We start from the raw sequence: 25,009 nt of genomic DNA, 5'->3' as shown, positions 1-25,009 counted from the left end.
GGAACAGAGGGCCAGAGACACAAACAGCCAGAATCTCACAATTGAATTTGCTGAGAGAGCTGCACAGGAGAGTCCCCTGCAGGGCAAAGCAGTGTTGGTGTGAGCTCCACGGCCTCTGGTGAACACTCCATTAAGAAGAAGCTGAAATAAGGAACAAAGCAATATAAAGATGATTTCTTATTAATTGTGCCAATGCAAATCAGGATGCAAAGCCCATGTTTGTTATATGCAGGGAAGTACTGGCAAAAAAAAGTTTAAACCATCAAAACTTCATAGACATTTGAAGAAGAGTTTGAGGCCAAACCTCTTAATTTTTTTTCAAAGGATGCAGCAGAACTTAAATCAACAGCTGAAGTCCGTAGCAGAAATGTAACATTGAATGACAAAGCAAGTGAGATTGTGTGGACCAAGCAGGCTCACCTGCTGCATTAAAGGTAAGCAAAAATGGTATGTCACGGAGGTCGGCCGGCGTGGAACAGAAAGGTTGGCCAGCATGAGTCCCAAAGGTTGACTGGTTGGTAAAAATGTGCCCATGGAAAACAAAGTTTGAAAAGCACTGCCATACACAATACAGCTTGGCATCAACTATCCCAGTGATAATTCAATGCGTACACATATTTCTAATATATAGGGATGCGTGAGTTCACATCATATATACCAGACGCAGGACATTTTGGCATCAACTATCCTATTGATCATTCACTGCATACACATATTTATAATATAGGAATGTGTGTGTTCACATCCACATATACCATACGCAGCACAGTTTGGCATCAACTATCCCAATCCCAGCCCTTTCATCCCAGAGTTGGATGGGGAGCGCGCGTGCGCTGTTGCAGCCGTTCGGAGGCCATGTTTGGTGCGAGTGTTGGATTGTGATTTCTCAGGGTTTGGGGAAGAAGCTGCTGTCGCTGTGGGGAGGGAGGGTGGGTGGCGGGCAGCGCGGCCACTTCGCTGGAGGTTTCTTTTTTTCTCCCGGCGTTGATTTGGAAATGTGTGTTCAAGTATAAGCGGGGGTTGGAATGAGTGAGAGGCGCCCGCACCTCCCGCAGGAAGGTCCCACCGAATCCCCCCACTTGTTCTAGCTCTTTCTGCCCGGCGCCACCATGTCTTCCCACTCGCAGGGAAGCTTCGACCTGTCCCGGAGGAACCCGCAGGAGGACTTCGAGCTGATCCAGAGGATCGGGAGCGGCACCTACGGCGATGTTTACAAGGTTTGTCTGCAGTACTCGAGCCCCAGGACACACTAGGCCCCGACCAGGGGAGGGAGGGGGGGGGGTGCGCCAGAGGCCGGGCTTCACCCCCTCAAACCCTTCAGGGCAGACACCCCTCCACCCGATCTGTGCCCCCCCCCCCCAGCTGACAGGACGGCCCTCTCCCTGCCTCTAACGGGGGGGCATGTTTATCTCGACCGCTTTCAGCAGCAAGGAACGGCGTGTGCCCTTCGTCCGTTGTTAATTTAACATATATAAGAACTGGAATTGATGAAAACTTGTTGCTCTTTAATGGCGCATCGGCGGCGTTAATTTGTGGAGCAGGAATTCCAGAGAGTGCGAGTTCCCGTTTAAGACACTTTCAGAGGTTATTCCGCTTTGTTTTCAAAATCTGTAAATAAGAGTTGGTATCAAATTGGAAAAAAAATGCCATTTTGTTGACAAACCCATATGATGTCCTGAGGGAAGGAACTTTTGTTCCTACCTAGACTGGTCTGTATAGAAGGCAAGATCAAGAAGAGATTTGATCGAGATTTTCAACATCTTGAGAGATTCGGACAGAGTAGACGAGAAGAAACTGTTCCTGTTGACGTACGGTTGGAGATACCAGATTACAATGATTTAAGATGATTGGTAAAGAAGGAGTGTTGACATGAGGAAAAACTTTTAAAGCGTTAGGTGGTGAGGATATGGAATGCTCTGCCTGAAAGTGTGGTGGAGGCAGATTCAATCAAAGCCTTCAGATGAGAATTAGATGATTATCTGAAACCTAATAAATTACAGGGATACATAGAGACGGTGGGGGAATGTGCCTAGGTATGTTGCTCTTCCTGAGCACTGGGCTATATGACCACCATCTGTGCTGGAACCATTCTGGGATTCTATTCTATGATGATACTCCAATGCAAGTACCAACATGGCAGCAAGGTAGCACAGTGGTTAGCACAATTGTTTCACAGCTCCAGGGTCCCAGGTTCGATTCCCGGCTTGGGTCACTGACTGTACGGAGCCTGCATGTTCTCCCCGTGTGTCCGTGGGTTTCCTCCGGGTGCTCTGGTTTCCTCCCACAGTCCAAAGATGTGCAGGTTAGGCGAACTGGCGATGATAAATTGCTCTGTGTGTCCAAAAAGGTTAGGTGGGGTTGCTGGGTTACAGGAATAAGGTGGATGCGTAATGGGGTGCTCTTTCCTAAGGGAGATGGTGCAGACTCGATGGGTCAAATGGCCTCCTTCTGTACTGTATATTCTATGATTCCATAATAACATTGGCAACTCTTGACTATTCTCTGGTCTGGCTATTGTCATCATGGCAGCTAGATATGGGCAATATATGCTGGCTGTACAAGAGGTGCTATGTGACCTGTGTTATTGTGTGTGTGACTTGTGTTATTATGTACTCCGTCATAATTTGTTAGAACTTATGGGTTCCTCTAAAGGGATCCGTACTGGAAAAGTTGAACAACTACATATAGCTTCCCTCCATTCCCCACCCTCAATTTAATTCAATAACAAGACTGAGTGCTGAGTAACGTAACTGTCACATAAACCCATTACACAACAATGCTAGAAGACTCCGGTCAATCATGTTTTCGGGTTGCCCGACTTACCTTAGGAATTTAATTTGAATCTTAAACTCAATTAAGTAACCAAATAAATGTTCTGACAGCTGGACTGGTTCTCGACTGATTTTTTTGTGAAACAGCACTAGATGTATGGAGTCCCTTAACACAGATTTTTATATATTTACGTAACCCAATGGTTTCAATATGAACTCATCAATAAAATCAAGCTTGAGTTGAACATTTGGTCCATATTGCTTCCCATTTCTATGTTACAGGCCATGCTCATTGCTCCTCAATGTATCCCTATTGAATAACCTAATGTGGTCTGTGTTTGGCCAGTACCTTGCATATTGATCCTGTTTGCTGTTTCCAACCCACCTTCATGCTTGCTGTGCTGTTTTTTGATTTTACCAAGTGAATTTGACATTAATGGATTGGGAATACCTATAATTTATGTAATGGCATTTTCTGACATTGCAGCAAATTACAGGGAATGGTACAGGATGCACATTCTTGGTACTGAGGAGGGCAGTGCCTCTCCGTCATTAAATACAGGAAGTTAGACTCGGTGCAAGATTGTTTGGCAAAATCTTTGCTCTCCTCTTCAACATATTTTAAAAATCTTGGTGTGTTAGCACTCTGGGTTTGATTTCACTGTTTGACTGCATTCCTGACTTTGGAATAATCTGCCCTTTAAAAATGAGGATTGTTTGCAAAGTAGGTTTTTAAGAGATTTTAAGTAGAGGAATCTTGCTTCATTGGCATCTGTGTTGGTGATGTCACAAAGGCATTTGGAAGATTCATGTGATCTTTATTCTGCTGTTTTGCTCAGAGTAAAAGTAACTTATCGGACACCACAGAATGCAGTTGCTAGTATGCTGCACAATGATGGCAGAATAGAGCGCAAATAATTTGAAATAATAGCACATATATTGCTTAGAAGTTTAAAGATGCAATTGGTTATTCACTACCTGTGTATATGTTTTAAGACTATATTTGATTCAGGTGGCAGCATTAAATAGACTTGTGTAAAATTGCCTCTCCACAAATTAATGTTCTACTCTTTCATTAGTCACAATTATTGAAGAATGGTAAGAGATAGAAACTAGCATGTTGTAGGCCTATTAGTTTAACGTCAGATAAAGTTACCCAACCCTGTTGCTAGAGAAACAGTGCCTGAGCATTTGGGTAAAGATGAGCTGGTCAGAGAGATCCAGCAAAGATTTGGACAGTGCAAGTCATATCTCATGGGCCTGATTGAAATTTTGAAAGGAGATAAGTAAGGTGATAGATGAGAGAAAATTTATGGATGTTATTTTTATGGACTTTCAGAAAGCATTTGACAAACTTTCACGTAAGAGTGTTAATGAAAATGAATGCACATGAAAATGGAGGCAATCTAGTGGATTGGAACTTGGTTAGGAGATGGGAGACACAAAGGGATAACTGGCAGAATGTGACTTGTGGTGTCCCCAAGAATCTGTACTACATACCATAGGTCTTCTTCACAGCTCTATCAGCTTTTCACTATGCTTAAACATGACATGAATCAATGAATAGCGAGTTATTTATTTAAGTTTACTGATACTAATATAGAGGGCACAGTAATAATATTGATGGGAGCAGGAAATTGCAAAGGGATATTGATAGATTATATCGAGGATGGGGCAGAAATAGAACATAGAAAAAAAATACAGCACAGAACAGGCCCTTCGGCCCATGATGTTGAGCTGAATTTATGTCCTAGATTAAGAACAAATTAATCTACACCCCATCATTCTACCGTAATCCATGTACCTATCCAATAGCAGCTTGAAGGTCCTTAATGTTTCAGACTCAACTACTTCCACAGGCAGTGCATTCCATGCCCCCACTACTCTCTGGGTGAAGAACCTACCTCTGACATCCCCCCTATATCTTCCACCATTCACCTTAAATTTATGTCCCCTTGTAATGGTTTGTTCCACCCGGGGAAAAAAGTGTCTGACTGTCTACTCTATCTATTCCCCTGATTATCTTATAAACCTCTATCAAGTTGCCCCTCATCCTTCTCCGTTCTAATGAGAAAAGGCCTAGCACCCTCAACCTTTCCTCGTAAGACCTACTGTCCATTCAGGCAACATCCTGGTAAATCCCCTTTGCACCTTTTCCAAAGCTTCCACATCCTTCCTAAAATGAGGCGACCAGAACTGCACACAGTACTCCAAATGTGGCCGTACCAAGGTTTTGTACAGCTGCATCATCACCTCACAGCTCTTAAATTCAATCCCTCTGCAAATGAACGCTAACATACCATAGGCCTTCTTCACAGCTCTATCCACTTGAGTGGCAACTTTCAAAGGTCTATGAACATAGACCCCAAGATCTCTCTGCTCCTCCACATTGCCAAGAACCCTACCGTTAACCCTGTATTCCGCATTCATATTTGTCCTTCCAAAATGGACAACCTCACACTTTTCAGGGTTAAACTCCATCTGCCACTTCTCAGCCCAGCTCTGCATCCTATCTATGTCTCTTTGCAGCCGACAACAGCCCTCCTCACTATTCACAACTCCACCGATCTTCGTATCGTCTGCAAATTTACTGACCCAGCCTTCAACTCCCTCATCGAAGTCATGAATGAAAATCACCAAAGGCAGAGGACCCAGAACTGATCCCTGCTGTACGCCACTGGTAACTGGGCTCCAGGCTGAATATTTGCCATCCACCACCACTCTCTGACTTCTATCGGTTAGCCAGTTTGTTATCCAACTGGCCAAATTTCCCACTATCCCATGTCTCCTTACTTTCTGCATAAGCCTTCCATGGGGAACCTTATCAAATGCCGGACTAAAATCCATGTACACCACATCCACTGCTTTACCTTCATCCACGTGCTTGGTCACCTCCTCAAAGAATTCAATAAGACTTGTGAGGCAAGGCCTACCCCTCACAAATTGTGCTGACTATCCCTAATCAAGCAGTGTCTTTCCAGATGCTCAGAAATCCTATCCCTCAGCACCCTTTCCATTACTTTGCCTACCACCGAAGTAAGACTAACTGACCTGTAATTCCCAGGGTTATCCCTATTCCCTTTTTTGAACAGGGACACGACATTCGCCACTCTCCAATCCCCTGCTACCACCCCTGTTGACAGGAAGGACAAAACGATCATTGCCAACGGCTCTGCAATTTCATCTCTTCCCATAGAATCCTTGGATATATCCCGTCAGGTCCAGGGGAATTGTCTATCCTCAAGGTTTTCAAAATGCCCAACACATCTTCCTTCCTCACAAGTATCTCCTTGAGCTTACCAGTCTGTTTCACAATGTGGCAAATCGAAGTCAGTGGGAAAGTGTAAGATCATTCACTTTGGACCTAAAATCATAGTACTTTTGAAAAGGGTGAGAATCTAAGAATGATGGATGAACAGGGAGATTTGGGAGTACAGAAATAACTAAAAGCTAGTGGATAGGTGGAAAGACATTGGCCTTTATCTCAAGAGAGCTGGAATACAAAGGGGTGGATGTTATATTACAGCTGTATAGAACATTGGTTAAATCCATCTGGAGTACTGCACAGTGTTGTAGGCTCCACTCCTCAGGAAGAATAAATTGCCTCCGGAGGGTGTGCAGCACAGGTTCATCAGAATGAAACTGGGGTTAGAAGAGTTAAATGAAGATGACAGGATGCGTATATTAGGCTTGTATTCTCTTGAGCTGTTTGGATTTAGGGTGATTTGATAGGGTAGATTGAGAAAAACCGTTTCCCCTGGTTTTTCACATCAAGGTTAGAGGAAATCCGGACTCTGTCCCTTAAAGAGCTGTTGAAACAAGATCAATTGAAAATTTTGATGCCAAGATGGATAGATTTTTATGACTGGTGATGAAGGATTACAGGACCATAATGGAATTAAGATACAGATCAACCATAACCTACTTGAATTACTAAAAAGACTCGAGGGGCTGAACGACAATCTCCTTTTCCTATGTTTCAGTAATTTATTTCTTTTTGATAAATTGTGCAATCAGAAGAAATTAAGGATAGTGGAGAAAATCGTCAGAATCGATTATTTGTGTTTTGTAGAATAATGTGCGCTTTGCATCATGTCACTGTGCAATTCTTGAATTGTTTGTAGGGCAATGCAATGTAACCCTCCCAAAAAGTGCTGACTTTTGTATAGTTTCACAGGGTGTTTACACCATTCAGTACTTCGCCCGAGTGATTATTCCTGATGTCTGAGACTGTTGGCAAGCTATTTAATTATGACAGCCAAGCTCAGTATTGATCTGGCACCCGCAAGCCTGAATTAATTCAACAGAAATCATTGGATGGCAGTCAGGGATGTGATCCTTGCCTGATTTATTTTGTTTACTTCGAGATTTATATATTTTCCTTGTTATCTCAGGGATTCAGGGGGAAATTATTGTTCTCCCTAAATTCAGTTAGCATGACAAAGTTGTGAAATTCTGATATAAATGCTTAGTTCTACACACGGCAGTGACTCATTGAGCCTCCTGAGTCATGGTTTTTTGAAGGGTGGAGAAAATACTTTACGGGTGATATGGGGAAATATAGCTGGTCACATATATGTAACTAGAGGAAAACATTGCCAGCATTTGTACTTGAAGTAAAGTCCCTGCTCCCTTTATATGATTGCCTGAGCTTCCATTTTTAAACATTCTGTTCTCTGGTGGGTGCCGGCAGATTCACAGTTATTTCCCATTCTTTGTTTTTCTGAGAAGGCAGTGATGGGCTTTCATGAAGTGCTGCAATCCTAATGCTGCTGTGCTTCCACAGTGTTGATTGGTAAAGGTTTTCCAAAATTCTAACCTAAATATGTTGAAGAAACAGCAGTCCCTGTCCCAATTAAGATGGTGTGCAACTTGGAGCAGTACTTGCAGGCTGTGATCTCGCTGCTTTTGTCTTTCTCTGTACAGGTAGTAGGGGTCAAAGTGAGGGAGATCCCTGTTGATGAATTACTGCTCTCTGTTCTCTAGATCATGCATTCTGCTGTCAGTAAGTTAGTGAGGAAAGTGTGGCGGTTGAATTCTCCAAGTCGCTCCATTTTAGACTATGTTGAGCATTAATGTTGTGGCCGCACCCATCCAGATGAGCAGTGTGTATCCCATAATGTTCCTGACCAGCCTTGTATACAGATGGAGAGGCTTTGAGCTTTCAGGTGGTGAACCATCATTCCCAGTATTTGTCCCGATCTTGTAGATTGTGTTGATATGACTAATTTAGGTTTCTGATAGCGGTGACCTCTTGGATGATGGTTGGGGACTTGGCGATATTGCCATTGAAAGTGAAGTAAAAATGGCTAGGCTTCTTTTTGTTCACGATGTCTTGAATTTATGGAGTCCAAATATTACCTGCTATGTGTTAAATAAGCAAGGATGTCATCCAGGTCCTGTTGCAAGATTGCTTGGACTGTTTTCCTTTATTGGAGGAGTTGTAAATGGAGCTGAATGCTTAATTGTCAGAGACTAGCAGTACTGCTGATTGGATGTTGCATGGAAGACCATTGATGTAATTTGAAGGAGGAGGGAAAGCAGCTGGAGATGGCTTTCCTGAGCAGTGCCTGCAATACCATGACTGGTCTGTGGCAAATGCCACCACCTTCCTTTGTGTTGTTTTTAATACCTGTAAATGGCAGGTTTTTCCTTTGATTCCCCACTGACATCAGTACAAGACTCGGTCTTGCTGTCTTGGGCAGTTGCCTTGGGCTGGTTTAGCACACTGGGCTAAATCGCTGGCTTGTAAAGCAGACCAAGGCAGGCCAGCAGCACAGTTCAATTCCCGTACCAGCCTCCCCGAACAGGCGCCGGAATGTGGCGACTAGGGACTTTTCACAGTAACTTTATTGAAGCCTACTCGTGACAATAAGCAATTTTCATTTCATATATCCTCAGGCATTTGGCTTTTGCTTCCATTTCTGGATTAGGACTATTATGTGGTTTGGAGCTGAGTAATTTTAACAGAGCCTGAACTGAGCTATGGTGAGTGGGCTATTGATAAATAGTTGTTGATTGCTGCTATTATTGATGATTCTTTCCATCACTTTTTAATTGGGAGAAAGCTGATTCGATGACCCTTGACATATATTGGTAATTTTGAATATTGCTGAAAAGAAAACCATATCAAAGCTTTTCGTCTTGCTCTTATCAGGATGAACACAAGAGTGACATTTCAAATGATCACACCAATTTAGACTACAGGAGTAAAGGCTAAGGCATTGCCATGGGGCAAGCCATGGAGGAACTGTAGGCTCTCCCAAGTGCCGGGTAATTAAAAAAAAGCATGGCTTGAACATATTCCTTTTGTTTGCAGCGAATGGGTCTCTGTCTATGAATATTTGTTTCTATTGCAAATGAGCTACGTTTTTAGCTTGACTGTCTTAAATTGATTGTTAGTATAGCTATGAGCATGCTCGGGAGTGTTCAGGTTCTGCCCAATTGTGGAATCACAACTAACACTAGATGTTTTGTGTTTTACAAGTGTGAGTTGTTTGAATATGGCCTGCTCTGCCTGTTCCAAACAATCAAAGGAACATGCTGTTTGATTCGATCAACTAGTCACTGGGATGTACAGCCTATTTACCTAGCATCACATTGGCATCGATATTTGTGGACAACATTGTTCAATTGTGTGGTAGGCAGAACATCTGTTTGGATTGATGGCAGCATCCTGTTGCTGGAAAATACCACTCGCTTAGCCGCTACACAGTTGCAGCATGAAATGGCTTGAGAAATCTGCTAATATGTATTCTGTTAACAAAGAAGAATAAAGAACAATACAGCACAGGAACAGGCCCTTCAACCCTCCTAGCCTGTACCAGTCATGATCCCAACCTTTGCCAAAACCCTCAGCATTTCCTTGTGCCGATCCCTCTATACCCATCCTATACATGTGTTTGTCAAGATGCCTTTGAACGCCATTAATGTATCTTCTTCCACAACTTCCCCTGGCAATGCGTTCCAGGCACTCGCCACCCTCTGCGTAAAAAATCTGCCTCGCACTTCTCCTCTAAACTTTGCTCCACAGACCTTAAACCTATGCCCCCGATGACTGACCCCTCCACCTTGGGAAAGAGTGCCTGCCCATCCACTCTATCCATGCCCCTTATAATCTTGTAGACCTCTATCTGGTCACCCCAAAGCCTCCGTCTTTCTTTTTTTTAAACAACATTTTGTTAAGGCTTTTATGGTTTTATAACAATAAAAGATATAAATGGAAACATAGTTCAGTGCGTAACATAACCCTACATCTCCCACTGTTCCGGTCTAATCTAAACAGAAAATAGCCCCCCCCCCCCCCCCCCCCCCCCCCCCCCCGCCCGAATCTCCTGACAGTTTAGATTTCTCCGAAGAAGTCGAATAAAGGCTGCCACCTCCGAACTAACCCTAACGTTGATCCTCTCGGGGCAAACATAATTTTCTCAAGTCTAAGAAACCCAGCCATGTCGCTAACCCAAACTTCTGATTTTGGGTGCTTTGAGTCCCTCCACACTAGCAATATCCGTTTACGGGCTACCAAGGATGCAAAAGCCAAAACGTCAACCTCTCTTACCCCCATGACTCCCGGACCTTCAGACACTCCAAAAATCGCCACCTCTGGACTCACTCCATCCTCTTTCTTTTAGTACCATGGACATGACATCTGCAAATCCCTGCCAGTATCCCATAAGCTTCGGGCATGCCCAAAACATGTGGACATGGTTTGCAAGCCCACCTACACACCTCACACACTTGTCCTCCACCCCAAAAAAACCTGTGCATCCAAATCACTAACGTATGTGCCTGGTGAACCACTTGAATTGTATCAGGCTGAACCTGGCATATGATGAGGATGTGTTGACTCTGCTCAGCGCATCCTCCCACAGACCCGCCTCTATCTTCTTACCCAGCTCACCATCTCATTTACGCTTTATCTCACCTATCTGTGTTTCCTCCCACTCCATAAGTTCTTTATATAGATTTCCGAACCTCCCCCCCCCAATTCTAGAAACTACCTTATCCCCTGTGGCGGTAGAAGTGGAAAGGTCGACCTGTGTTTGCACAAAATCCCTTACCTGCAGATATCGAAACTCCTCCTCTAAATCCTCCAACAGGGAAAGAGCCCATCAATAAATAAATCCCCCAGCCTCTCAATCCCTGCTCTCTGCCACCTCCGAAAGCCCCCATCCATCCTCCCCGGGACAAACCGGTGATTACTACAAATTGGAGCCCACACTGACGATCCCTCCACTCCCATATGATTCCGCCACTGTCCCCAAAATCTCAGAGCCGCCACTACTACTGGGCTTGTGGAGTACCGAGCCGGCGAGAACAGGAGAGGAGCCATTACCAATGCCCCCAAACGTGTGCCCTTACATGAGGCCACCTGTACCCGCTCCCATAGCGACCTCTCCCCCATTACCCACTTCCTAATCATGGCTATATTTGCCACCCAGTAGTAGTTCCTAAAGTTCGGCAGTGCCAGCCCCCCCCTCTTTACTCGTGGTTTTTAAAAAATAAATTTAGAGTACTCAATTAATTTTTTCCAATTAAGGGGCAATTTAGCCTGGCCAATCCACCTACCCTGCACACCTTTGGGTTGTGGAAGTGAAACCCATGCAAACACGGGGAGAATGTGCAAACTCCACATGGACAGTGACCCAGAGCCGAGATCGAACCTGGGACCTCGACGCCGTGAGGCAGCAGGACTAACCCACTGCGCCACCGTGCTGCCTTACTCGCGGAGTTTTACCTGTCCACACAAACCCAGAGATCGCCCTTTTCACCCGCTTAGAAAAAGCCTTTGGTATAAAAATAGGGAGGCACTGAAAAACAAACAAAAATCTCGGGAGGACCATCATTTTTACGGTCAGTACCCTCCCTTCCAGTGACAGCGGGAGCATGTCCCACCTCCGAAAGTCCTCCGTCATTTGTTCAACTAACCGGGCCAGATTTAATTTATGTAGCTGCTTACAACCCTGTGCCACCTGATACCCAAATAGCGAAAACTCTCTGATCACTTGAAATGGCAAGTCCACCAGTCTCCTCTCTTGCCCCCTCGCCTGGATCACAAAAACCTCACTTTTACCTATATTCAATTTGTACCCCAAGAACCGGCCAAATTCCCCTAAGATCTGCATAATCTCCCACATCCGCCCCTAATGGGTCAGAAATAAATAGGAGTAGGTCGTCTGAATATAACAAGACCCTGTGTTTTCTCTCCACCCCCCGACTAGCCCCTTCCAGTCCTTACACGCTCTCAACGCCATTGCCAATGGCTCTATAGCCAAGGCAAACAACAGTGGGGAAAGAGGACATCCTTGTCTTGTCCCCCGGTGCAGTCTAAAGTAGTCCGAACTCACCTGGTGCGTCTGCACACTCGCCACCGGTGCCTGGTACAGCAACTGAACCCAGTCAATAAAGCTCTGCCCAAACCCAAACTGTCTCAGGACCTGCCACAAATAATGCCATTCCATCTGGTCAAAGGCCTTCTCCGCGTCCATAACGACCACTACCTCCACCTTCCCCCCCCCCTCGGAGGGCCTCATGATCACATTTAGGAGCCTTCTAACGTTGGCCGTTAGCTGTCTGCCTTTAACAAACCTCGTCTGGTCTTCCCCTATCATCCCCGGAACACCGTCCTCTATCCTTGAGGCCAAAAGTTTGGCCAGCAATTTGACATTCGGTAAGGAGATTGGTCGGTATGACCCACACTGCTCTGGGTCCTTCTCCTGCTTCAGGATCAATGAAATCAAAGCCTTTGACATTGTTGGGGGAAGGACACACCGTTCCTTGCCTCATTAAATACCCTCACCAGTAGCAGGCCTAGCAATCCAGAAACTTCTTGTAAAATCCCACTGGGTAGCCATCCGGTCCCGGGGCCTTGCCCGACTGCATGGCCTCCAATCTACTACTTCAAAAATCACGATTGGGGCTCCCAGCCCCTCCACTAACTCTTCCTCTACCTTCGGAAACTCCAACCCTTCCAAGAACTGCTTATCCCCTCCACCCAGCTGGGGGTTCCCGACTCATACCATCCCAGCCAAGCTCATATCAAAGCTCCAACACCTCGGACTTGGCTGCTCACTCTGCAACTGGATCTTCGAATTTCTAACCCAAAGACCACAAACAGTAAAAATAAATAACAACACCTCCTCCACAATAGTCCTCAATACCGGGGCCCCGCAAGGCTGTGTACCTAGCCCCCTACTATACTCCCGTACACACAGGACTACAAGGCAAAATTTGGTTCCAACTCCATCGACAAGTTTGCTGACGATACAACCATAGTGAGCCAGATCTGGAATAAGACGAGTCAGAATACAGGAGAGATATAGACAACCTAGTGGAGTGGTGCAGCGACAACAATCTCTCCCTCAATGTCAGCAAACCTAAAGAGCTGGTCATTGACTTCAGAAAGCAAAGTGCTGTACACACCCCTGTCAGCATCAATGGGGCTGAGGTGGAGATGGTTAGCAGTTTCAAATCCTAGGGGTACATATCTCCAAAAATCTGTCCTGGTCCACCCACGTCGACGCTACCACCAAGAAAGCACAACAGCGCCTATACTTCCTCAGGAAACTAAGGAAATTCGGCATGTCTACATTAACTCTTACCAACTTTTAGAGATGCACCATGGAAAACATCCTATCTAGCTGCATCATAGCCTGGTATGGCAACTGCTCGTTCCAGGACCGCAAGAAACTTAGAGCCATGAACACAGCCCAGTCCATCACACGAACCTGCCTCCCATCCATTGACTCCATCTACACCTCCCGCTGCCTGGGGAAAGCGGGCAGCATAATCAAAGACCCCTCCCACCCGGCTTACTCACTCTTCCAACTTCTTCCATCGGGCAGGAGATACAAAAGTCTGAGAACACGCACAAACAGACTCAAAAACAGCTTCTTCCCCGCTGTTACCAGATTCCTAAATGACCCTCTTATGGACTTGCCTCATTAACACTACACCCCTGTATGCTTCACCTGATGCCGGTGTTATGTAGTTACATTGTGTGACTTGTGTTGGTCTATTATGTATTTTCTTTTCCTTTTCTTTTCATGTACTTAATGATCTGTTGAGCTGCTCGCAGAAAACTTCTTTTCACTGTACCTTGGTATATGTGACAATAAACAAAATCCAAATCATACAGCTGCCTATAAAACTCCTTGTACCCGCTGGGTACAAGAACATATTCCCCCCTCTGTCCTTCACTCTTCCTATCTCCCTGGCCGCCTCCCTTTTCCTTAGCTGGTGTGCGAGCATCCCACTGGCCTTCTCCCCATACTCGTATACCGCCCCCCCTGGCCTTCCTCAACTGCCCCACCACCTTCCCTGTGGATAACAGACCAAACTCCATCTGCAGCTTCTGCCATTCCTTCAACAGTCCCGCATCCAGGGCTTCAGAGTACCTTCTGCCCACCTGGAGTATTTCCCTAACCAGCCTATCCATCTCTGCCCGCTCCAGCTTCTCCCTAACCACTGCCTTCAGCGCTTCCCATACTGTTGATGCCGAAGCCCCCCCCCCCCCCCCCATAACATTTATCTCCAAATAATTCTGGATGGCCTGCCTCACCTGCCCGCACACCCCCTCATTTGCTAATAGCCCTACATCCAATCTCCATTGCGGGTGCTGACCCCCCTCCTTGCTCACCCGTAAATCCACCCGGTGTGGGGCATGGTCCCACACAACAATCGCCGAGTACTTGGCATCCACCATCCCCGCCAGCAAAGCCCTGTTCAAAATGAAAAAATCAATCCGGGCGTACACTCTGTGAACATGGGAGAAAAAAGAAAACTCCTTCGCTCTTGGCCGTCTAAACCTCCACAGGTCTACCCCCCACATCTGTTCCATAAACCCCTTTAGCTCCTTAACCTCTGTCTTTCTAATGAAAACAGTCTGAGTCATTCAGCCTCTCCACATAGCTAACACCCTCCAGACCAGGCAACATCCTGGTAAACCTCCTCTGCACCCTCTCCAAAGCCTCCACATTCTTCTGGTAGTGTGGAAACCAGAATTGTACACAATATTCCAAGTGCGGCCGTACCAGGGTTCTATACAACTGTAGCATGACTTGCCAGTTTTTATACTCGATGCCCCGTCCAATGAAGATGAGCATTCCGGATGCTTTCTTGACTACCTTGTCCACTTGTGTTGCCATCTTCAAAGATCTGTGGACCTGCACTCCCAGATCTCTCTGACTTTCTATATTCCTAAGAGTTTTACCATTTACGATTGTCGTGGAAATTATAATAAAGACAAATTCCTCGAGGTTCGATTTAAGGAAATTTATTTACACAAATATATTTGCAGAGAGAGAGTGTTCCAGCTGCAAAGCCAGTGCACTGAACTCAGATTCGATTGAAGACAGCATATTTTATAGTCTGAAATAACAGCTTGAAGTAAACAGGTATGTTTGTATTAAATAGACCTTGGAAAGTACGCAAGGTGAAATACGTAGTACATATGTTCTTGCCCTTGGCTAAAAACAACTCGAGTACACATTTTGTTATCTTTTGGAGGACAATGTGTTTTCATAATAAGGCCGAGACCAGAATATGAAGCAGTATTTCATTTATGTTACCTGACCTTATTTTCATTCAAAAGCAGTGTTGAACTATAGTCTAGCATTTCCCAGCATGCTTCTAAGTTGGCAACTCATTAATTTCCCTTCCACAACGGTATATTTCCCTTCCATGTTAGACCTACCAAAATGTATTACCTCACATTTGTCCTGATTAAACTCCATTTTCTATTTATCGGCCCACGTCTCCAATCTATCTATGTCCTTCTGTATCTTCTGACAATCTTCAACACTATCTGCCACTGCACCAACTTTGGTGTCATCCACGAACTTACTAATCAGACCGGCTACATTTTCCTCCAAATCGTTGTGGAACACCACTAGTCACAATCTTCCATTCAGAAAAACACCTTTCTACTGCTACCCGTTGCCTTCTGTGACCGAGCCAGTTCTGTATCCATCTTACCATCTCACCTCTGATCCCGTGTGACTTCACCTTTTGTACCAGTCTGCCACGAGGCACCTTGTCAAAGGCTTAACTTTTAAAAAGAAATGTAGAGTACCCAAATCATTTTTTCCAATTAAGGGGCAATTTAGTGTGTTCAATTCACCTACCCTGCACATCTTTGTGTTGTGGGGGCGAAACCCACGCAAACACGGGTAGAATGGTCAAAGGCTTTACTGAAGTCCATGTAAACAACATCTCCCACCCTCCCCTCATCAATCATCTTTGTCACCTCCTCAAAAAACCCGATCAACTGTAATTGTTCTGTATTTGTTTCCCCGGCGCCCAAATGTATATGTATCCCCCCCAACACACACGCACACACACACACACAAACAGATGCCTACTTGTGTGTTAAAAACAATACTGCCAATTGTACAGAGCTGCTTTTGTTGAGCTAGCACATAATACCCAACCAGTTATTTTATTCTAACTTTTGTTTTGTTTGTTTTGTTTTTTGTGTATGTTCCCTTCTCTTCTATGTATATTCATATATGTATTCTATTTTGTGTACATAACAGTAAATATACTTTATTCAAAAACCCAATAAAAAAAATTTATTAAAAAAAAACTCGATCAAGTTGGTGAGGCACGACCTCCCCTTCACAAAACCATGCTGTCTAGCGTTTATGAGTCCATTTGTTTCCAAATGGGTATAAATTCTGCCCCTGAGAATTCCCTCCAATAATTTACCTACTACCGATGTGAGGCTCACCGGCCTATAGTTTCCAGGATTCTCTACTACGTTTCTTTTTTAAAAAATGTTTTTATTCTCCATTTTCACATTTTCCTTCAAAATTTACACCCCACCCACAGACAGTAAATGGTAACAAATACAAAATCAATCCCCTTAACAATAAAAATGATCCCATCCTCCCACCACCCCAAACAACGGCCCACCTGTCAATATATGCATCCAATAAAACAAACCCTCCCACGGTGGAAACAAAAAACAAAGGAGAAAAAGAAAAAGGAGTCCGGGACCGCCCATGGTCACCATTAACCTGTAGAGTTCCCCCCCGTCCCCCCCCCGTCCTCTCCTCCCCCTCCTCCTCCCCTCACACTCAACTCTGCTACCTTTCTTAAACAGTGGCACCACATTAGTTATTCTCTAGTCCTCTGGGATCTCACCTGTTGCCAATGAGGATACAAAGATGTCAGTCAAGGCCCCAGCAATTTTCTCCCTTGCTTCTCTCAGTATTCTGGGATAAATTCCATCTGGCCCAGGAGATTGTTACTGTCTACCAAAAGCCTACCTTCACTGGTCAGTATACACTTGGGCAGGGTGGGTTGATGGGGCATTGCTAGGGCCGTTTGGCTCCAGAACCTAATAAAACGTTGGTCCAAACATAGACATAGTAAGAAGTCTTATAACACTAGGTTAAAGTCCCAACAGGTTTGTTTGGAGTCTGGTGTTGTAAGACATCTTACTGTGCCCACCCCAGTCTAACGCCGGCATCTCCACGTCAAACATAGACAATACGCTGAATTCCAGAGATGAGGTGAGAGTGACTTGAGGTAGCATTTGACCTGGTGTGGTAGGTATCAAGGAGCCTGAGGAAAATTGAAGGCAGTGGGAATTGGGAAAAGTTTTCCACTGGTTGGAGTTGAACCGAGCACAAAAGATTGTTGTTGATGGAGGCCAATCATCTCCATTGTAGAACATCTCTGCAGGAGTTCCTCAGGGTAGTGCCCTAGGCCCAACCATCTTTAGCTGCTTCAATTGCCATCATAAAGGTTGATATGCATAGAAAATAGAAGCATGGGGAGGTCATTTGGCCCTTTGAGCCTGCTCCACCATTCATTATGATCATGATGGAACATCAAGTTCAATATCCCGATCCAGCCTCTCTCTTCTCCTTTCTCCCCCCATAATCCCTTGATTTCTTCAGCCTCAAGTGCTATATCTAACTTCTTCTTGAAATTACACAACGTTTTGGCCTCAACTGCTTTTTGTGGAAGTGAATTCTACAGATTCACTACACTGTGGGTGAAGAAGTTTCTCCTCACCTCAGTCCGAAAGTTTACCCCTTATCTTCAATCTATGGCCCCTAGTTCTGGACTCCCCTACCATTGGGAACATTCTTTGTGAATCTACGCTGTCTAATCCTGTTAGAATTTTATAAGTTTCTATGAAATACCCTCTCACTTGAACATAATCCTAACCGATTGAGTCTCTCATATAACAGCCTCACCATTCCAGGAATCCGCCTATAATCAGCTGCATTTCCTCCAAAACTAGAACACCTTTCCTCGGATAAGTGCACCAAAACTGCACACTTCAGGTGTAGCCTCGCCAATGCCTTATGCAATTGTAGTAAAACATCCCTATTCCTATACACAATTCCTCTCGCTATGAAGACCAACATACCATTTGCCGCCTTTACTGCCTGCTGTACCTGTGCGCTGAGGATGTTCGCTGAAGATTGCACAAATGTTCAGTTACATTTGCAACTTTTCAGATACTTAAGCAGTCTGTGCCTTAATGCAGCAAGACCTGGACAGCATTCAGGCTTGAGCAGATAAGTTGCAAGTAACATTAGTTCCACACAAGTGCCAGGCAATGATCATCTCCAAAAAGAGAGAGCGGGAGGGGGAGACATTTATTCTGTGGCTGCAAGAACAGGTCAGAGGCTGGAAATGCTGTGCCAACTAACTCACTTTCTGACTCCACAAAGTCTTTTCACCATTTACAAGGCACAAGTCAGGAGTGTAAAGGAATTCTTTCCACTTGTCTGGAAGAGTTCAGCTTCGATGCCATCTAGGATAAAACAAGCTGTTGATCAGGACCCTATCTACCATCTGAAGGATATATTCCTTCCACCCCAGACACGCATCAAAGGTGTGTACCACCTACAACCTGCTGTGCAGCAGCTTGCTAAGCTTCTTTCAACAGCATCTTCCAAACCTCTGAATTGTACCACCTGGAAGGACTAGGGCAGCAGGTGCATGAGCATATCACAACCTGAAAATCCCCCTCCCAGCCACATGCCATCCTGATTTGGAACTGGGTTGCTGTTTCTTCACAGTCATCAGATCAGAAATCTGAAAATCCATTTCTAACAGCACTGTGTCTGCAGTGGTTCAAGAAGATGGAAATTAGGGATGGGCATTAAATGCTGGCCTTGCCAGTGACATCCACATACTATGATCAAATTCAAAAGCAGTTAAGGCAGTGTGTAGTGAGATAGGGATGATGTGGACAGTGAGGGAGATGAGCATGCCATTCAAAGACACGATCCCACTTGACAAAGTGAAGATTTCTCTAGGATGGGGATGGAGAAACTTGAGGCAAGTGTAGAAAGGGAGTGCAAATAAAGATAAAGCCGCCAAAAGAAATGTTATTTCATGTCAAGCGAGGTGATGTCAATAAACAGCTAAAGCTTGGGAGGGAAGTAGAAAGCACCAACTTTAAAGAGGAAGCTGTGAAGTGGTGAAAAGTGTTAGTGGAGGAGTACTAGGAACCTGAATGGAATCTGGCAGTGACAAACAGCCTGTCATCACGGTAGCATGCAGATGGGTTGGAGACATGGAATATGAAGTGGGATGACATCAGTGAGGTGGGGAAGAAAAAGAGCCATTGTCAGTGAGCCAGACTTCAGGTTGACCGACCTAAACAGCTTGGTCATGAACAAAGATGACTGCAATTGCAAGAGAATCAGTGTTTTGGAGGGAGGCATGAAATATAGCAAGCCAGGTAAGCCTTCTCCAAGGCAGCCTTCAGGACGTGCGACAACGCAGAATCGCCAAGCAGAAACTTATAGCCAAGTTCAACACACATGAGTACGGCCTCAACCGGAACCTGGGATTCATGTCGCATTACATTCATCCCCCACCATCTGGGCTGGGCTTGTGAAATCCTACCAACTGTCCTGACTTGAGACGATTCACACCTCTTTAACCTGGGGTTACCCCAATCTCTGGATCTGTAAAGATTCAATTCCCTGCAAATGCTCGCATTCTAAGCATTGTCTGGCATCTTTGAATTTGTCTATATATTATGTTTCTGGAACATACCTCTTCATTCACCTGAGGAAGGAGCAGTGCTCCGAAAGCTCGTGTTTGAAACAAGCATGTTGGACTTTAACCTGGTGTTGTAAGACTTTTTACTGTGCTCACCCCAGTCCAACGCCGGCATCTCCACATCACAGGAAAGGTAGAGACAGTGAGAAAGGGAGATGGAGTGATTGAGCTTAGCAAACTAGTTTGTTGGGATCAGCAGTTGAGGCTGCTGCTTTGGGAAAGATTGCAATGTATACTATGATAGACATGGCAAAGAATGTTGTTGGTGGAGCAGAAGGCACCAGGGCGGTATCGGGATAAGAACATTGAGCAACTTTGGGAGATGGGATTAGTAGAGTTTTAAGTATGAACAATAATAGACAACTCATTGTCGAACCTAGTTCATCAATCAATTAGATTATGGTTGATCTAACTCTGTTGTTCACTTACCTTGATCCATATCTGTTGATACTCTTGGCTGACAAAAGTAGTGCCAAGTGAGTTGGAATGCCAAAAATGTAGGGTATCAGAGTGACTGAGAAATGATCTGAACAAATGGCCAGGATTTGCAATAAGCAGGTTTTTAGCACACAGTTAAATATAGAAGAAATCGGGTGTAGTTAAAGTGGTCCTTTTTAAATAGAAATTTGGGAAAGCGTATAGGAGGCAGGGACTCTGGTAGGAGTGGCTGGTAAAATTCACCATCGAGAGGAAAACTAACTGAAGCTTTGGATTGCAGAACATGAAATAAACCAGATGTAGTACTTTAAAGTAGAAACTTAGTAAAGCATGACTGGAGGAGGAAGCATGGAGTTAGCTAAAATGTGTAAATGCTAATTTCGGCGCTTTTATATTGGTTATCAGAGCATGAAGCTTCTTCAGAAACATTACCACCTCAGCTGTAGAAGAAGCAACCGGTTTTCCAAATACCTCATTAAAACCTGATGGCTACTTTACACAAAATCAGTACTGAAAGTTAAATTCTTTGATGCTGCACATAAAATAAGTACTGAGAGTTAAATACTTTGACGCTGCAGAGCTTTGAATTGATAGAGTAGAGCTTCGATGTTGGGCACAATTGGGCCTCCCGAAAATACACAAGGCCAACACACCAGGCCGTCCTATCGTTTCAGGCAATGGGACCCTGTGTGAGAACCTCTCTGGCCACATCGAGGGCATCTTGAAACCCATCGTACAAGGTACACCCAGCTTCTGTCGCGACACGACGGACTTCCTACAGAAACTCAGCACCCATGGACCAGTTGAACCAGGAACATTCCTCGTCACAATGGATGTCTCGGCACTCTACACCAGCATCCCCCATGACGACGGCATTGCTGCAACAGCCTCAGTCCTCAACACCGACAACTGCCAATCTCCAGACGCAATTCTGCAACTCATCCGTTTCATTCTAGACCACAACGTCTTCACCTTCGACAACAAATTCTTCATCCAGACGCACGGAACAGCCATGGGGACCAAATTTGCACCTCAATATGCCAACATCTTCATGCACAAGTTTGAACAGGACTTCCTCACCACACAGGACTTTCAACCGATGCTATACACCAGATACATCGATGACATTTTTTTCCTTTGGACCCACGGCGAGACATCACTGAAACGACTACACGATGACATCAATAAGTTCCATCCCACCATCAAACTCACCATGGACTATTCTCCAAATTCAGTTCCATTCTTGGACACACTCGTCTCCATCAAGGACGGTCACCTCAGCACCTCGCTTTACCGCAAGCCCACAGATAATCTCACGATGCTCCACTTCTCCAGCTTTCACCCGAAACACATTAAAGAAGCCATCCCCTATGGACAAGCCCTCCGTATACACAGGATCTGCTCAGACAAGGAGGAGCGCAACAGACACCTACAGATGCTGAAAGATGCCCTCGTACGAACGGGATATGGCGCTCGACTCATTGATCGACAGTTCCACCGCGCCACAGCAAAAAACCGCACCGACCTCCTCAGAAGACAAACACGGGACACCACTGACAGAGTACCCTTCGTCGTCCAGTACTTTCCTGGGGCGGAGAAACTACGACATCTTCTTCGCAGCCTCCAACACATCATCAGCGAGGATGGACATCTTGCCAAGGTCATCCCCACACCCCCACTACTGGCCTTCAAACAACCGTGCAACCTCAAACAAACCATTGTTTGCAGCAAATTACCCAGCCTTCAGAACAGCAACCACAACACCACAAAACCCTGCCAGGGTAATCTCTGCAAGACATGCCAGATCATCGACATGGACACCACCATTACACGTGGAAACACCACCCACCAGGTACGCGGCGCATACTCGTGCGACTCGACCAATGTAGTCTACCTCATACGCTGCAGAAAAGGATGTCCCGAAGCGTGGTACATTGGCGAGACCATGCAGACACTGCGACAACGAATAAACGGGCATCGTGCGACTATCAACAGGCAGGACTGTTCCCTTCCAGTTGGGGAACACTTCAGCAGTCAAGGACATTCAGCCTCTGATCTCCGGGTCAGCATTCTACAAGGAGGCCTTCAGGAGACGCGACAACGCAAAATTGCTGAGCAAAAACTTATAGCTAAGTTCAGCACGCATGAATGCGGACTCAACCGGGATCTGGGATTCATGTCGCATTACATTCGGCCCCCACCAACAAGCCTGGACTTGCAGAGGCCTACCGACTGAACTGGCTTGGGACAATTCACACCTCTTTAACCTGGAGTTACCTCTCTCTCTGCATCTTTGATGATTTGATTGCCTGCAGGTGCTCGCATTCCGGGGCATCTCTGACTGTGTCTATATAAACATTTCTGGAACAAGCCTTTCCATTCACCTGAAGAAGGAGCCGTGCTCCGAAAGCTCGTGTTTGAAACAAACCTGTTGGACTTTAACCTGGTGTTGTAAGACTTCTTACTGTGCTCACCCCAGTCCAACGCCGGCATCTCCACATCATGGCTACCATTGACACCGCAAACTGCCGGCTCAAAGTGGAGAGGATCTCCAGGAAGATCGCGCATATAGACACTGACATTCAGTTTCTACAAAGATGCAAAAAAGCAGACAAGATCCCGAAAGGACTACAGATCAAAAACCCACTCAAGTCGACTTACAACACAGACTACGCTGAAAGACTCTGCCACCGCACCTCTGTCACACTCCTCAAACACCTCGTACACCAACTCTACAGCAGTCGACGCAACCTGGAAACCAAGAGAGAGGCCATATTCTCAACTTGCGCTCAGGACACAGCAGACCAGCTGCGGAACACCGCCAAACAGATGAGACAGCAATACTATGCCACCTACATGCACACCAAGAACAGGAAGCTTGAGAAACTTGGCATCACCACCAGCAGCAATCAAGCTTCTCCCGGTACAACAGTCGAAAACAATACAGGGAAATCCATTGTCAACTTGTCAGACTACACCCTTCAACCAGACGAAATCGAAGTCCTCAGCAGAGGGCTCAATTTCTGCACCACCACCAAAATGGACCCCATCAGTCTCGCGGCAGATACGGAGGAATTCATCAGGCGAATGAGGCTCCGGGAATTCTTCCACAGACCCCAAGAGGCCGACAGCGAACCCAGGGACACGACCAATGAACCGGAACAGCAGACCGCGAGATCTGCAGTGCAGCAACCGAAAAGGAAAGAGTCAAATTGGACCCCTCCGGAAGGCCGCTGCCCTAGACTCGACATGTATGCTCAAGCCGTCAGAAGTCGTGTCAATGCCAGATTCATCACTCGCAATCACAAGGCAGCCTCAAACGTCACCCAAGCACAACGCAACGCCATCCGCACTCTCAAGACCAACCGCAACATCGTCATCAAACCAGCAGACAAAGGAGGGGCCACCGTCATACTGAACAGAACAGACTACTGCAAAGAAGTATACCGACAACTCGACAACCAGGAACACTACAGGCAGTTACCCGCAGATCCAACCAAGGAACACATCCGCCAACTCAGCAGACTGATCAAGACCTTAGATCCAGACCTTCAGAACACCCTACGTGCTCTCATCCCACGTAATCCCCGCATTGGAGATCTCTACTGCCTCCCGAAAATACACAAGGCCAACACACCAGGCCGTCCTATCGTTTCAGGCAATGGGACCCTGTGTGAGAACCTCTCTGGCCACATCGAGGGCATCTTGAAACCCATCGTACAAGGTACACCCAGCTTCTGTCGCGACACGACGGACTTCCTACAGAAACTCAGCACCCATGGACCAGTTGAACCAGGAACATTCCTCGTCACAATGGATGTCTCGGCACTCTACACCAGCATCCCCCATGACGACGGCATTGCTGCAACAGCCTCAGTCCTCAACACCGACAACTGCCAATCTCCAGACGCAATTCTGCAACTCATCCGTTTCATTCTAGACCACAACGTCTTCACCTTCGACAACAAATTCTTCATCCAGACGCACGGAACAGCCATGGGGACCAAATTTGCACCTCAATATGCCAACATCTTCATGCACAAGTTTGAACAGGACTTCCTCACCACACAGGACTTTCAACCGATGCTATACACCAGATACATCGATGACATTTTTTTCCTTTGGACCCACGGCGAGACATCACTGAAACGACTACACGATGACATCAATAAGTTCCATCCCACCATCAAACTCACCATGGACTATTCTCCAAATTCAGTTCCATTCTTGGACACACTCGTCTCCATCAAGGACGGTCACCTCAGCACCTCGCTTTACCGCAAGCCCACAGATAATCTCACGATGCTCCACTTCTCCAGCTTTCACCCGAAACACATTAAAGAAGCCATCCCCTATGGACAAGCCCTCCGTATACACAGGATCTGCTCAGACAAGGAGGAGCGCAACAGACACCTACAGATGCTGAAAGATGCCCTCGTACGAACGGGATATGGCGCTCGACTCATTGATCGACAGTTCCACCGCGCCACAGCAAAAAACCGCACCGACCTCCTCAGAAGACAAACACGGGACACCACTGACAGAGTACCCTTCGTCGTCCAGTACTTTCCTGGGGCGGAGAAACTACGACATCTTCTTCGCAGCCTCCAACACATCATCAGCGAGGATGGACATCTTGCCAAGGTCATCCCCACACCCCCACTACTGGCCTTCAAACAACCGTGCAACCTCAAACAAACCATTGTTTGCAGCAAATTACCCAGCCTTCAGAACAGCAACCACAACACCACAAAACCCTGCCA

The 25,009-nt window shown here is 45.8% G+C and overlaps 1 protein-coding gene across 9 annotated transcripts in view; it reads left to right on the top strand.

Annotated features, from left to right (window-relative positions):
- The first annotated feature begins 849 nt into the window (after positions 1–849).
- Positions 850–25,009, top strand: part of LOC119970060 (mitogen-activated protein kinase kinase kinase kinase 3) — a 354,117-nt gene continuing 329,957 nt past the window's right edge. For 6 of the 9 annotated variants that reach the window (XM_038804101.1, XM_038804091.1, XM_038804084.1 and 3 more), the window contains exon 1: positions 850–1,217. In XM_038804101.1, coding sequence (XP_038660029.1) covers positions 1,110–1,217 — 108 coding nt within the window. In that variant the 5' untranslated portion in view covers positions 850–1,109. The remainder of the gene's footprint in view (positions 1,218–25,009) is intronic. The other 3 variants (XM_038804074.1, XM_038804051.1, XM_038804065.1) reach the window with 2 other exon arrangements.

This window comes from Scyliorhinus canicula, chromosome 1 (assembly GCF_902713615.1).
Source record: "Scyliorhinus canicula chromosome 1, sScyCan1.1, whole genome shotgun sequence".
Taxonomy (NCBI): Eukaryota; Metazoa; Chordata; class Chondrichthyes; order Carcharhiniformes; family Scyliorhinidae; genus Scyliorhinus; species Scyliorhinus canicula.
This window is presented reverse-complemented; position numbering and strand designations above follow the sequence as displayed.